Raw genomic sequence first — 16,497 nt, forward strand, 5'->3', positions numbered from 1 at the left:
ACATGTCGCGTGAATAACGGCTGTAATTTTCGAGTGGTACTTGGCTCCGTAAATTCTACACGAATATCCGACGTATCTAATTATACTGTTATGCACATATGTACGGTAACTTATTTGCACCGTTTCCGGTGCTCGGGTAGAATTGTCGTGTATACGTAGTAAAATTAATATTACTTTGGGCTTGGAAATTAATTTGCATCCCCTATCTTATCATCCATATCTACTTTCTTCTCTTCGATTAATTCGATCGTGTGCGATAAAGAAATTATCGCTCGTGTAGAACAACAGTTGGGGAAAACGTTTTGTTTATTCGATTCGATCGAACTTTTCTCGCGGAAACCTGAGGCGAGTTTTCAGGTTTTCCGCGTCCCTACGATTTCAAGGGATGCGAAAAGAAATTGTTCCGCCGGTATTCGCCAATTAAAAATTCCGGCTGGCTGACGAGCTTCCTCTAATTATCGCCAGTGGTGGTGCGGGCGCGGCGATCCTCTCAATCAGCGACGGTTAATTAAGAAGCCGTGGTAATCATCGACGAATTTCGAGAACGGAGTGAAGGCTTTTTTTGTGTATACTACTCTGCCTCGTTTTTTTTTTTTTTCCCCTCCAACCATCTCTTTGTCCTGTTTTCCCGCTTTTCTTTCTACATTCTTTCTCTTTTTCTTTCTCTTTTCGCGTGAATACGAGAGAAAGAATTCGGTACAAGAAGCGAGGATGGTTTTTTGTTCCTCGAGTTGCTCCTCTATTGATAGATACTTGCTACGAGCGAGAATCGATCTCTTCTCTCGCTTCATCGTTGCGATTCTTGGGGAAATTTGTCTATAATAATTTTTATTTTATCTTTCTGATAAGAAATTATTCGAACCGATTGTATTTTATTTCTAGCCCCGTATTCAGCAACTACTATTTTTCACTTTGCTACACTTCGAAAAGATTCAGTAATTTTACGAGATGCTTATGATAAAAAACTCTTTTTAATTTACGTTTTTATCCTTATCAATATCACTTTAATCTATATCACAGAATTTTTCTTTTTCTATTTTTTAATCATAATCTTAGTATCATCTCTGATTGAAATCCGCACAAATATTCATATATTTTCATCATCTTTAGCAACACGCGTTATCTAGAAACTTGTCGTGTTTACATTTACAAGCTTATGTTAACACATGCCTATCTCGTACGAAATTTGATAATTGCCGCTAATTACGCGTTCGCACATGTCACTTTGAGTCGTGTCGAGGGCCACAATCTCTCTCTCTCTCTCTCTTTCTCCCCCTTCCCTCCCCCTTCCTCTTGGTGAGCTGCGAACGAGTCGAATAACGCGACTCGTTAACGCTTTTACCCTTCTCAAACTCAGCCGTAGGTAGTTTTCTGTCTATCCGCCACTCGAATCGATCTCTCGCTTCGGTGTCGTCCCCGTTGATTGTGTTCCATCCGACTCGCACTTACCGAACGCCACTCGTATCTGGCCGGTATTGGTTCGACGAGCAATCGAAATCGATCGAATCGAGCTTGACGACTCTTGTAAAGAGGGACGTTTAAACGAATTTCACTGTTTTCTTCACCCCTTCTCGATTCGAGAAGGTGTGCGCGCAGTTATTTGAACGCAGACACGCCGGGGTTTAATGAATGTTTTTCGTTGATGCGCTTGGATAAGCCCGTGTAGACCGACTATCTATCGAAAGTCAGGAGACAGAGTGGGACAGAGAATGACGAAGTATCGGTATTCATGGGTGAGGATTTGATTGGAGCTCTTTGCCTATGTCTTATATATACACGTATTATGTATAAGAGAGCGTTCTTCGAATATCGAGCTTGTTGTGTTTGCGAGAATTTTCTCAAGGTCGTGTTTTTCGAGATTACGTTAAGGTCATTTGAGTTTTTTTTTTTTTTTTTTTTTTAATGGGATTTTACTAGTAGTTTTGTTATATACGGCGATGCGATGGTCGAGATCGACGTGAATCGAACGATATGCAATGCGAAAAATTCAAGAAAGTTGGGATAAGAAGAGTAAAATTGTAAGGAAATAGATTAATAATCGATAAATACGTGTTCGAGTGGATAAATAATGAATAAATTTATCAAAACACGAAAATAATTGGAAACTTTGTGTAAATTGCTAGGAAATTATGTAACGGAGAAATATAGTTCGCCCGGCCTCCACCAGATGGTGTAGAGGTTGACGCGTCTCTCGAAAGTGAAACGATTCCTACAGAAGTTTAAATATGTACGTATCGTAACGCTCGTTCATCCTTCTAGCAGTCAAATGGGATATGATGAATGACGTGTTCTCATTCTAGATATGAGAGGCCTGAAGTTTTTTTTTGTTACGACATTTATTCAGGTTATACCATTCTGATCCCATTTATTTAAATTTATCGAGCAAAGTTATACGCGAATGATTGATCGTTCTTCGTTATTAAAAATACATATTCGGATTCGATACTCATAAAGTTTTTTTACACGAAAGGATAATCCATAAGTTCTTCCGGTTTTCGTCGTAAAAAGTAGTATTACAATTCAATTAGAAAAGAAAAAAACAAAAGCACGATTAACCTCGAATATCCGCCGCGACGTTTCTTATTATTTACGGAAAAATCTTTATCTCTTTCACGATAAAAAAGAAGAACGGGGAGGAAACGCCTATTATATACTTTTCTTCATTGGATTGTGTTCTATTCATCGGATACGGGCACAAGAAGAAACTTCTTCTCCCGTGCTCAAGAAGAGGGCATGAAATTTTCCCTTACATTAACGCCGCTAAATAACAGTAACGCACGACTGTTGGGAAGCAATCCTATTACAAAAGAGGTTCCCGTATTGTGGAACATTTGCCTCAAGTTTCTCAATTAGTCACGTTCATCGCCTGCAGGCAGCGCTTAATGCGCGCGACACTGTGTGCTCGAGCCGCATTTTCCACGCGGGAGGACCTTTCTCGTCGCGCGCAAGTGTATGATAAAACCTGCTCGCTTTCATTGTTGTCTCCAACAATCGGTTACCGTTAAATAGTCGTGCCTTTAAATACGTATAGCCGTCACCGAGCTCGGGCGGAAAATAGACGAAAAAAAAAAAAAAGGGAAAAAAAGAGAAGAAAAGAAAAAGTAGGAGGCAAAGAGCCGCGTTGAGTTTTTATTATATCGCGATGGCGGTTGTAGTTGCAGAGACAAAGGGGGACGGTGTTTCTCGCTTAAAGAGAATACGAATTTACGTCTTATTTGAGAATCATCATCGTGAAAATGGAGTACAATGAAAGTGGTTATCTCGTTTCTTCTTTTGTATACTCGTCACTTTTATTCTAACTACAGTAACTATTCAAATTAAATTTATCTTTCGGTTCGGAGTTTTCGTCCCACAGGATCGATTCTCGACGAAATTGCAATCGAAAACAAGCGAGAACGCACGAAAGAACGGATGCCCGGCTAATTAAAAGCGGCGATGGAATAATTGAATATTAAGAATTCTGCTTGACAAACCGGTAAGTGGCCGAGAGTGGGGATGGGGGAGAAAAGGGTGGATTGTCAGAGCACGTGAAACGGGTTGTGACTGATTTTAATTAAAGACAAACATCCCTCTAACTCGACGACGCTCTCTTTGCGGCCCACTCGGGGAAACAATGCCTCCCCTTCACTCTCCCATTTCCCCTCCCATTGTCCCTCTTCTTCCCGCCACATCCTCTTTCGAGCTTGCCCGATTTCTCACGACGTTTCTCTCTTTCTCTTTCCTTTTTTTCCTCCCCACCTTCTCCACTCACAAAAGAACCTCGAACACGTAATTGCAATTCTTTGGAAACGAACGAAAGGAGGAGGAAAATTTTTAGCAAGACAATTTTCGCCGATCAAATGCTCGTCTCGTTGGCGAGATAATTTTAGAGATGTAACGAGACCTTCTTCTCTCCTTCTTGGGATTCCTCTCTGAACATGTGGATGGGCAAGCATCCCATTAAACGAGGCCCCTTTGGGAATAATATTCGACAATCTCGTGAAGACAGACCTGGCCAGAGGTGAAAGTTTCACAGTGGAGGGGAGGGGAAGGGATTATGAAAATATTATGCCGCGATTACGCGGAGGGTTGAAGGAATTTCGCGATATTCGGCCGGCGAGGAGAAGAATATTGAGCGCACTTTGCCGAAGCGCCCTCCCCATACGCTTTCCAGAAACCAGCCTCAGGGGATGGAGATTTTCTCTGGACTCCTGACTCACCCTCCTGGAAATCCATGGTAACTCCTCTCCTCCCGGGCTATGGCTGTTTGCATCTTATTAAAAGGGGTAAATGTTAAGGAAGAAGGGGGGGGGGTGGTTGTTTGTTCATAACTTTGGCAACAAAGTTATCCCATCCCGTAATTAACATTGCCGATATTGCGGTTATAACATCGATATAATATTATCTTTCAGAGAGCCCCGCTCGTCCTTTCGATAATTCGCGAGCTTTTTTCATTATTCGATCCTTCGATAATAAGAATTCGAAAAGGAATTCATCGGGCTTTGCATCGAGCGGTTGATTAAAATTGAAAAAAAAAAAAAAAAAATTCAAAGATGTTATTCGAGAAGACAATCGAAAGAAACGTATAGAGTACGAAAAAGTAGTGAGCATTTATTATATGGTGCGTCTTTGGTGCGCGAAGAGCGAAAGAGAAAAGGAGGAGAGAAAAAGAAATATGGTGGACACTCGATGACGGTTAGCGTTGGCGCGAAACACGGGGAAAATGAACATTAATGAATAACGAATGAGAGCTGGGGGAGGGAGTGGGAAACGGAGGAGTAAAAGATTAGTCGGCGATTACTCCCCTTTCATCTATCTTCTTTATTGCAAATTCGACGAGTCAACGCGACGCCTACGCTGTACTCGAGGCGCCAAGTTACGACAAAACGGGTAGCCTGGGATATCCCATTCGACTCTGTTTCGAAAGCGATAAACGACTCGGATAAAACGAGCCAAATATATTAAATTTAGCTAATTATTGATTTAAATTTTAATATTCAAACAATTTGGTTTTTTATTTTCATTAATATTATGTTATAATATTTATTATTTAAGATTTATAATTGTATAATGGATAAGGTTTATAGTAATTACTATTTTACTCGTAATAATTTATTTTTCAAATAAATTCTTGGTTATTTTTAATTTAGTTAGTTATTAATAATTTATTTTCTGTTTGTGAATTAGTTATTCTATTGACTGATAAAGATAATTTTAAAAATTAAAAATAACCAAGAATTTATTTGAAAATACGAATATATTGTTAATGATAATAGTATTAATTTCATCCTTGATTCCTCGATCCATCTCGATTTTATAACGGGGCCTCTACGGTTAATCCTTCGAATAACGCGCAGCGATCCGCGAGCAAGGAGGCTTGTTTGTATCGTCGAGAACGAAGTTGATCGCGTCTCCCGCCGCGATAACGAAATTTTGGAAAATCGAGCGGAACGAAATTAACATCTATCGATTACACGCGACGAGGAGTTTCGTTGACTCATGAAAATGTAACGGTTTCATTCAGGAGGGGAATTCCCCCGATAATTTTCTCGAAACTTTCCCACCCCGTAACTAAATTTCATCGAATCAACGAAACTTTCCTCCCGTTGTCGATCGTAGTCGTCGTCGTCGTCGTCCTCGTTCTCGAATAGGAGGAAAAGTTTCGAGATCGCTGATCGCGATCGCATAAACGGGCGACGTGGAACTTTCACGATCGGTATTCCAATTCGTCTCCTCGATTACAAAGGGAAATACGTTTATTTCGCCGGCGATTTTCCTTTTCTTTTTATATTCCAAGCAAAATTTACTCGGGATAATTTTTATTTTCGATATTTCGATAACGAATGCGATACGTTTATTAGGCGTGCAAACAACTTGCTTCTCCTTATGTTTCCTCGATCGTAACTTGTGACCGAATTCGAATCGCTCGTGGCGCCATCTGAAAGAGCTTTTGTTTTTAAGAAGAGTCGCGACGAGCGCTTCGAGAGTTTCTAGTCCTGCGCAACGGTTTCGAGCAATATGGCGTGCAGAGAGGCGTCATTTTTGCGTTTACTTTTTGCATTGCAATTTAGAAGATCAGCCGTCGAAGTTATCGAAATGATTTGTGCGCGCCACTAGGAGAGAACGCTGTGTCTCAAAATCGTAACAAAGTCGGAAATTTTAATTTGGAGAACGATGATCGTGTTCCGGTGAATTAGAGAAATCGCTATACCTGATTCGTGCACTACATAAATCAACGTATAAAACTTTTATATTTTAATATTTTACATACGAAAGAAAGAAAATTCGTCGAATATTAAATGTATATCTGTATTGTTGTTTCGTGCGATATTTTAACGATAAAGTAATTACCAAGATTTGTCAGGGCAAGTATCGCGATAAAATGTCGTTCGATGTCTTTCTTATTTTTCATCTTCTTATATTATATCTTTATTTTCTCACTATCATCAATTTCTCAACGAATAGAAATAATTTCGTTATTCGATAACAAGAAATCAAACTCATCTTCGCTCGAACTAATTTCACTCCATGCTTACAAAACTCGAAAACTTTGAAAATAATATTTCTATCGCCACGAAAACTCGGCCAAAAATGTAGTTCGATCTTCAATTTCAGATAAAAAAGTCTGCATCCTTCGACAATACATCATTCCACGCTTTATATAAGATCGTACGTAAAGAGGTTAGGAATATATTCGTGAAGCGATAATTTCAGAAAAATCAAACGCGCAAATTTTATTCAATAATCGTGAAATCGAGGGAACAATCGTACAAAGAAATATTTTCATCCAGAAATGGTTTAAAAATTTGATCGATCGATGTCGTGTCATTTGTGTTCGGAACAGACGACTGAAACTCGCTAAAACTAAACATTATATTCAACTATGCTTTCTCTCTCTCTGTCTTAACGAGCCCGCTCTCGGATTTCTCGTGCAAACACGCGGGAAAGTAACGAGATCGTAACGTTTCGCCGGAGGAGACGATTGTCCCATTGGCTCAGCGGGAACGAAAGGAAGTTTACAGACGCGAGATTAATTCCAGGGCAAAGGAGAGGGGACGCGTTGCCCTCCCTCCGACTTTTTCTTCGCCCCCTCAAGACGGTTCGAATTTCCGCCGTAATCGAGCGTATCGTCCCCCTCTCCTCTATTGGCCAAGATACGTTTCCTTCCCGGGGACGTTGCGTTCTTAATGTGTTTACCTTGGCTGCCCCTCTCCCCTGCTTCGTGATCCCCCAAGCTTTGCATCGTCGTCGAGCGGAAATGAACGCGTACCGCGATGTCAGGTCGGTGTAAATACTTTCCTCTTTTTATTTTAACCGTTTGCACTCGTATGTTTAAGAAGGTTACCGATCGAGTAGCAAGAGTTCTATAAAATGTAAATTATATTATACCAATGTAAATATATGCATCAAGTTCGTCGCCACGTTATCCAATTATGACTGACATCTTTTTGTTCGAGAAAAATAAAATTTTAACCCTTTCCACTCGTGTTTATATTTTTTTACCGATCGAGTAACGAGAGTTCCTAGAATGTAATTATGTTATATATATATGTAGAATGTAATTGTATTATACTATTTATTAATGTAATAAAATTTAGAATGGCGACTATACGGTGACTATACGAGTGCAAAGGGTTAATAGGGGGAGAAATATATGTGCATATGTGGTTCGTGGGATTTTTTAAAAGGGGATTTCGTAAAAATCGATCGATGAGAAGAAGTTCACGTTCAGTTTTTCTGTGAATCTGGGTTATCAGGGAGTAGATTTGATATTAAATGAAGTTTGAAAAGAGTAAAAAAAAAATAATACACGCGCGAATATACAAGATACGAGGATTCTTATACATGTGAACTGAATTATAGAATAATTACAGTGTATTGTAAATTTAAATAATATTAATTATTATTAATATTGTAAATTTAAAGAGCATCGAAGAGGACGTTTGATGTCAATGTTTATTCGATTTTGCGACGCTTTCGAAAATATATTTAAATTTTAAAATAAGCTTACTAAGAAGCTTAGTTAAAATTCAAATAATAATTTCCAATTATTAATATTTCCTATCAAATATCAAATTTAGAGATAATTTTGTTGAGCATCGAGGGGCACGATATTTATTACTTACTTTACTTTACAATAGTCTTGAAAATATTTGTGAATATCACGTTTAAATTTTTTAAATAATAAACTCAGCCAAAATTCGAATAACAACGTTTCCTATAAAACATCACAATTTTAATAATTTCACATTTTCACATTTTACATCTTGTAGCAAAACGAACGTAGAACAATAAACAGAATACGGGCGTACAACCAACCTGTTCATTCCCCCAGAATATTCTATCCGTTCAAATCGGCCATTCACGCATTCGAGAAAACACGAAACCGAGACGTTACTTTTCCCCACCGACTCAATATCTCTTCCCCTTCTCTCCTCCTCCTCCTCCTCCTCCTCCTATTTCGGATTACGATCCCGCGGATCTCGGGAGGAAGAGGGAGTAGTCGCGTCTCCCGCCCTCTCGTGTCGAAATCTCTGGGACAGCCAGCCAAACGCAGCGCCACGCCACGCCAGATCTGAATTTCCTCGGGGCGATCGGTGCGCCACATCCGTCTGGCTTCACGTATGACTACGCAATTCGATATCACGCCCGCGACAACCCTTCGAAATACCCTCCTCCTCCTCTTCCATCCGTGTGGAGAAGCACACGGGATACGCATGTGGAGCGGGAGGGCGAAGAGCGATAAGGCAAGCTTTAAGGGTTGGAAATATTCGGGATATACGTACGTATGTACGCGCGTGGATCGAGAAAAGGGGTAAAAGCGGTCGTGGATAGTGAAATCTGGCACGAGGCACGTCCCGAATGGACTGTCTTTCTCGCGGAATATGAATCGCGCGATATTTCCACGGTGAACGCCGTCCGTGTTATCGGATATTCCCCTCCCCCATGAGAGTAATTTTAAGCAGTTTAAACGGGGATAGGAGGGGGAGGGGGGGAGAAGGATTTACGAGGAAGGAACGATTTATGTCCAGATTATGGTACGAATATGGCCGGGCGTCTCGTCCGTCGTTTTGCAGATTGAATTCGAAATTTCGAATATTCGGGATCGCGTGTTTCCGGGGAAATTTTCTTTTCTTTTCTTTAAGCTTTCTTCCAGAGGTTGTTTGTTTAAAGTCGTAACGATGGGAAAGGAAGTTGGAAGATATTCCCTTTTTAATTCAATGATTAAAGAAGATATCGAGATATTGTTTTCGAGGTCTTATCTTATCTTAAATTTCAACAACAATCGACTTTTCATCGTAGTTCGTAATTCGAAATTTCGAAGAAGAATTTCATGCTCGAGCAAGATGAGGAGTCATAAAGATAAAACTGGTCGAATATATAGTATCGTATAGAAACAGGAATAAGGAACGTTTACACACGTTTGATGATTTTGCTCTTTATAACGAGGCTGAATATCGCCACTATTCCAAGACGTTTCATTCCCCGCACGTAACGTATCCACCATCTGAACTTTCTTCTGGAATCGATATTTCCAGACGAGAACTCTGAACAAGAAGTAACATTATATTAGAAAAACTTTGGTAAACGCGTGATTTATCGCGGGAAAACGCGAAAACGCAAGTGGAATAACGAATATCACGATCGCAATCGTCGATATTCGCGCTCTGAGAGGAAAAACTTTTTTCCAGATTTTTTTTTTTTTTTTTTTTCGTAATTTCACGACACGTAGGATCGTCGACATATTTACACGTCGGTTTATCGGTCGCGCGTATACGTGGCAACAATGCAGGGCACGTAAACGCGAGGAAGGATACGCGTAAAAAAGCGACTTGGAAAGCGTCTCGAGCAGATATTTCAACGAGACGTGTGAGACGAACATAACGAAGACAGAGAGGGGGGATATAACAAATGGATACGATCAAGCCTGTTATGAAACGCTGGCGTTAAGTTAAAGTTAAGGGATTACGGTAACTTGTTGTCCGGACTTCCATTCGTACGCCTTTATCTCGGGCTCCGTTTGTCTTTAAGGGGGCTGAGCAGCTTAATAGAAATGGAGGTAGATTAACGGAGAGGAGAAATAAGATAGCGGCGGCCATACAGAGTTGTATGGATTTATATAGTAACGAGTGGATCGATATCGATTAGTAGAAATTAAGCGAGACGAATTTATTTAATCGTTGGTGCCGATTTGTTCGGGGATTGAAGGGGATCCTTCTTATTTCGATACGATATTCCAAAAAGAGGGAATTTCGCTCTTCGTATCGAGAGGCATCCTTCATTCGTGTTGTATCTCAAAAGTCCAAATATATCGAGCAAAGGGAATTTCGCTCTCTCAACTGTGCTTCGTGTCGTTTTTATTTCGATACGATTCGCACGTTGCTCAAGTCGACGAAAAATTCCAAAAATTCGGAAATATACCGGGCCAAAGGAAATTTCGCTTTCCTTCGCTTCGTATCGAAAGATATCATTTCTTTTTTTTCGATACGATGGTCGAATATTCACGGATCCGAAAATTCCAAAAATTCGTAAATATACCGAGCAAAGACAGAGAATTTTCACTCTCTCGACCACGCTTCCCATCGAAAGTCGTCGTTTTTATTACGTGGTGGTTAAATCGACGAGAAATCATCTGAAAATTCCATAAACGACACATCCTTCTCCGCGATGAGCGATAACAATCGAACGCGAATCCTCTCCTCCCATCTAGGGAATAAATACGCCCTAAATCTAGGGAATTTGACACCTGGCGGGGTCGGGCAGTGATCTATCAATTTGCCTCTCGATATCTCGAGATGAAAAATCGGAAGAGGGTTCGAGGGAGGGGTGTAGTACCACCCTCCCCCTCCCTCTCCCCTCCTCTCCTCTCCCACGGGACTGGGAGAAACTGGAAGAGGGGGGGAGTTGAGGGAAAGCACGAAGATGGGTTTATGGGGTGCGAGTCGATGGGCTGCTGCCTCTTCTGCCTGTGCTAAGTAGAAAATCATGTCTGCCGTATGAACGGGCAGCAGAAGCAGCAGCAGCAGCCGAGAGTAGTCGGTGCTCCCACTCGACGCGCAGTCCTACCAGACTGCTAATGTCGGGCGGGGGGGAGAGGGAGGGGGAGGGGGAGGGGGGGGAGTGGTTGCATCTTAAATGCGGCGCTGGGATCGGCCCCAACTTGGATCGTCCCGATGCATTTACGAACGCCAAGTTACGAACGCGAACCGTTTAATTCGGATTAGCAATTCCGATTGACGCCGCGCCATGGACGTTGGAGCGCAATCCACTCCGCGCGTCTCCTTATCTGGCGCGCGAGCATCTCGAATTCGAGGGCACGCGTTTCGCACTCTAAAGTGTACGTTTTCTTACGTATCTCTTCGTTTCTTTTTTTTTTTTTTTCTCGATTTTGATTCATCGAGAAAAGCGATTTGTCAAATTTGATGGAAATATTTTTAAAGAGTAATGGACTTAATCTGGACTATATATTGGGAGATACATATTTGATTATATCTCCATTTCTTTTTTTTTTTTTTTTTTGTTACAGCAGTCGTAGGATTCGGATCGAGAAAGATGATGATGGATTTGATATTTTGTCAAACGAAGGAAAATATTTCTAAATATTTTTAATCGTTAATCTAAACTATATTGGGAGATGTGCATTTCTTTCGATCGCTTTAAGCTTTAATTTTATTATATATCTCTTTTTTTCTTTTTCCTTTTTCTCGTTGGAATGGTGGAAAAAAATCGTAGAGAAAAGTGATGGGGTATTTTGTCAAACGAAGGAAAATTGCTCGAAAATATTTTTAAAGAAAATAAAATACGAGAGAACGCATTCGTACTTTCGATTCGTACTTTAAAGTTTAATTTTATTATATCTCCATTTCTTTTTTTCTTTTCGTTGGAATGGATGGAATATTTTATCACACTCGAAGGAAAATTGCTTAAAAATATTCTTAATTTTATTATATCTCCATTTCGTAGGATTTCGATCGGGTTTCGATCAATGATATTTTGTCAAACGAGGGAAAATTGTTGGAAAATATTTTTAAAGAGTAATCGTTAATCTGGATTATATTGAAAGATATGCATTCCTTTCGATTGCTTTAATTTTATTATATCTCCATTTCTTTTTTTCTTGGAACGTGATATGGATGGAATATTTTATCGTTAAAGAATAATTAATTTGAACTATATCGAGAAACGCGTTCGAGGATCGAGTATTTACTTTATCGATTCGTGTCATTTTGCTCGGATATATTTCGTTTGTTATATTCGCGGTAGAAAAACGATTTAGATCGAGAAAAATATTATTACCGTTTAATTTCGACTATAATATTGCGTTTAAAGTTATTCGAATATATCCTTAGATTCGTGCCATTTCGTATTCTTTTTTCATACATTTCGTTATATGCGAGTGAAAAAAGAAGTAAAGAAAAATAATTTAGATTTTTGGAAAATTTTTCCATATATACATATATTTTTACCATTTTCGTTAATAAGAATATCTGGATTTGACATATTAAAATATTCGTTTATATTGGGAAACGTTCCATTTAAATTTTAATTGAAATTTCATTGTGCAAGGGAGGCGGTAAATCTGATTCTAGAAATGCACAGTACGCTAAATTAAATCAGTGTAGAGATTGACGTTGTATCGCAGGCCTGATACGACCGTCAAATTGAGTTGGGGGATACACACGCGTGTGACTCACTATTGTGCGACGAGAATGTATATCACTTTGTATTAATCTCACCAACGCGTCTCCAGATTATACGTTAATTCTTTTTCCCCTCCCCTCCCCTCCCTCTATCTAAACGAAGAATATTATAAAATTGGCCGAATGTTAAATTTCGAGAGTGTTACCGATATATAGATTACGCCCGACCTTCACTTACGCACGCTACTTGCTTACCGTTTCGTCGTCTGACTCGAAGTGCCTAATCCACTTGCTCGCATAACCACACTCTTGCAACTGTTTTTGTAGAAACCGAATATAAATTATTCGGTAAATCCGATGGAAAGTGTAATAAAGAGAGTATTAAATAAACAAGCAGATTAGTTTATTTCATCACGTTCCATCTCGAAGTTAACCTGTTATTTATAATTGATAGTCACTCGTAATTCTTTCTTCACGCATTCGATGTAAAATGGAATGGAACGCAAAATAGGAGATTTTAACAGGTTAACTTATTTGACATTATTCTCAGAAACTTCTTTTCTTATTTAAATTCAATGATAAAACGAAATAAGGAAGAAGGGATGAGAAAGAGACTAGTCGTCGCTGTGGATTAATTCACGGTTTGCTTCGAAATATAATCGCCTATAATCGACTTGGCTTCGTGTGATGTAACAGAGATGTCTCTCGAGTAGACGGTTACTTCTCCGCATGCGCACACCATCGAGATACGGATCTTGTCGCGCAAACGTAATCGGTGGGTAAGCTTGGAACCAGAAGCGGATTGTTAGGGAAGCGATAGTGTCAAGGTGTCTCGGGGGGTTGGAATCCTTGCGGAACAACGTTGTTGTAACTAAGGATTAAGGATAAAATGAGACGTAGATTAAACGTAACTCGGTATCCCTTGCCCGGATAATTACCGCCCAGGAAACTGAAAATTGAGCTCGGCCAAGTTTTGAATGGATTATTTGTCCCCCCCCTCCCCCCTCTCTCTCGACCTCGCGTAATTACACGTCACGATGTTAACTCGCCCTAACTCCGTCAGGTGGCGAAACTGTCGGCGATTTGTCGCGGACATTTGTGATTAATATTCGAACGTCGACGCGTATTATAGCTTGGATATTTTTCATCATAGCGAAAGATGGAAATCTCTATAATATCCGTGATCAAAAATCTTTTCTTATTTCGATCTGAGAGTTCAATTTCTTTTTTTCTTCTTCTTTAATTCTTATCGAAAAACAAAAATTGATTCTCGAGGGAAGAATTTACGAAGATGCTCGCTATTGGTTGGATATTTTTGCATTATCAGAGCTTATGCGACGAAGGAAACATTTATCAAAGTCGGGGAAAGAGTATAAATCGTCGAATCGACGAGTTTTTCGCTCGCGCGTGTGTTGAACGATATTCTGGTCAACGTCCCGGGACGATGAAGGGACGTTTTACACGTGGCGCACGATCGTTGGAAAGACGAGCGGAAAGGGAGACTTTCGACGACTCGAACCGTCGTTACCGCTTTTTCATAATTGATCATCGACCAGCCGACGATCGATAACCGACGTCCCTTGCTTTGCTTGTTTTCAGGTCTAAAAGCCGAGCTATACTACGTGAGGGAAGGAGTGGTTAACACGTACGCAATGAACTTCGTCGTTCCTGTGCCCGCCAACATCGCCGATCTCGAGTTCTCCTGGCAGAGCCTCGCCGGACACCCGGTACGTACATACGTAACGCCACCTCAAGGAATAATAACACGATCCTATCGCGAGGAGAGAAACGGTAGGATTTTCGCGCTTTCTTCCACCGTTCTTCCCTTTCTATTCCCAGACCAAATTATTATCCTTGCACGCTTCCAAACGTGCAATATTTATAACCGCGCGTCCATAAAAACACCACGAACGAGCATTTGCCCTTGAGATATATATATATACACACACACACACACGCGCGTTATCTTTTCCCTTCCTCTTTACTCTTGCATTTCGTTCTCCTGAAAGAGAGAGAAAACCCGTTGGGCGCGACGAGCGTGGCTCGCCATTAGCGAGATGCAACAACGCGGAACAAAGTAAACACGTGACCCTGGCTCGAAACGTTAACTAAAACGGCATGCTCGTTTACGTTCGCTACGGGATTTCACGGGGAGAGTGGGGAAAGGGAGTGGTGAGCCTCGTCACGACGGAGGAGGAGAAGGAATTATGATAGAGAGAGAGAGAGAGCGAGAGAGTTGGAGGAAAGGGGTTTATCGATACTCTATCAATATGAAATACAAACAAGCGAAGGGGAAGGAGGGGGTATACGAAGCGTGTGGCGGTTCAGTTTTGCGTTTCCCTTCGGTCACCAAGGAGACCGGACACCGACCCGCCAACCGGCTCCCGAACGAAACGAAACGAGCATCGGCCGAGGAAATACATCCCTCCCCCCTCTCTCGTCCTCTTTCTGCTCCTCTTCCCACTGCTGGTTCTGTCCGCCTCCTCCTCCTTCTCGAGTATCGCGTCGCGAGGAGCGCGAGCGAGCCGACCTTATCGTCGCTCGTTGCCTCGGTTCACGATGAGTTTCGCGTAATTCGCGACGAGGGAGGAGAGGGGATGAGAGGGAGGGGGAAAGTTAACGATTGCGAGTTTTTTAAGGAGCCATCTCGTTTTAAATTTCTTCGTTTGTCTTGACGCGTTCGTGACGCACGGTTGAAGATTCTTGTGACAAGTGTGAAGAGGAACGGTTTTTTGTGTGTGTATATATATATATATTATATAAATACGTATTTATGACGTATTTGAAATAATCGAATCATACATGTTATTACTTGGTTCGAAATAATTTCGTGCTTAGCTTTTTATAATAAGTATACAAAATATATACAAATGGCTAATAAAATTTGTTGCCTATTTTTCTTAATCGTTTCGTTATGACATATTTGAAATAGTCGAATAGGGTACAGTTATCGTACAAATATGTGTATATACGAAATAATTTCGACCAATTTTTTTATAAAAAAGAAACATATACTAATGAGAAAACTTGTCTATGTATTTTTCTTTATATATCGAAAACAAGAACGATCTAAATCAATCGTTGCATACGGTTATCGTACAAATACGTACAATATATATATCTGAAAGATATAGAAACATTGGCGAAGTAATTTCGAGCAATTTTTCCCTCTTCAATTTGTATGATAATATCGAGAAAGGAAGAAGCGTGTACGCGATGCAAATATGTTAATAAACAAAACATAAAAAAAGAAATGGATTTTCCATTATCTTCGCCTCGATATTGCAAACAAGACATCCAATGAATAAAATTCGTCCGATCTCCTTCGAAATTCACAGATAGATAGATAGATATCTGATTATCGTGGATGCGTAAAGATTGGCGCGAGCGAGTCCAGGGTTTCGACGATGCTTTATCGTCGTTCCGGGGCCATTTTCCATCCCCTCGCTTATCTCTCGGATTTCTCCCGCGTAGAAGTTCGTTAACCGCGAAATCTCGCCGTTCTCACGGTCACGAAAGCCCCGTTTCCGCCCTTATCTTCTCCGCCCCTTTTACCCCTCAAGACATTCGCCCTTCCAATTACCGGAATCCGGATAAAGAAAAATTAGCCCTATGGACGAGAACGATGAACAAGTTATCCGTAACGCTTCCTTATCCTTGTACGCTTTAATAAAGTAGAAACGCGGATTTTAATGCGAAGAGATCGATGCTATTTCATTATATATATATATTCTAATATTATTATATTAATGTTTTTTCTTTAGAAAAGTGATCTGGATAGATTCCAATCTTTCACTTTATATATATATATATATATGTTGATTCGTATCTTGTGAACATTTATAATCCACCGGATGCTATTTCCCTTTTCTCCTTT

At 40.3% G+C, this 16,497-nt stretch overlaps 1 protein-coding gene across 1 annotated transcript in view; it reads left to right on the forward strand.

The window, feature by feature from the left end:
- The window catches only part of LOC100870102 (inactive tyrosine-protein kinase Dnt), a 90,194-nt gene that overhangs the window by 14,769 nt on the left and 58,928 nt on the right, over window positions 1–16,497 (forward strand). Inside the window, exon 2 of the mRNA XM_031915810.2 lies at window positions 14,220–14,347. Within this exon, the coding sequence (XP_031771670.1) occupies window positions 14,220–14,347 (128 nt within the window). The remainder of the gene's footprint in view (window positions 1–14,219; window positions 14,348–16,497) is intronic.

This window comes from Apis florea, unplaced genomic scaffold, assembly GCF_048593485.1.
Source record: "Apis florea isolate Af1SG1 unplaced genomic scaffold, ASM4859348v1 contig_3802_pilon, whole genome shotgun sequence".
Taxonomy (NCBI): domain Eukaryota; kingdom Metazoa; phylum Arthropoda; class Insecta; order Hymenoptera; family Apidae; genus Apis; species Apis florea.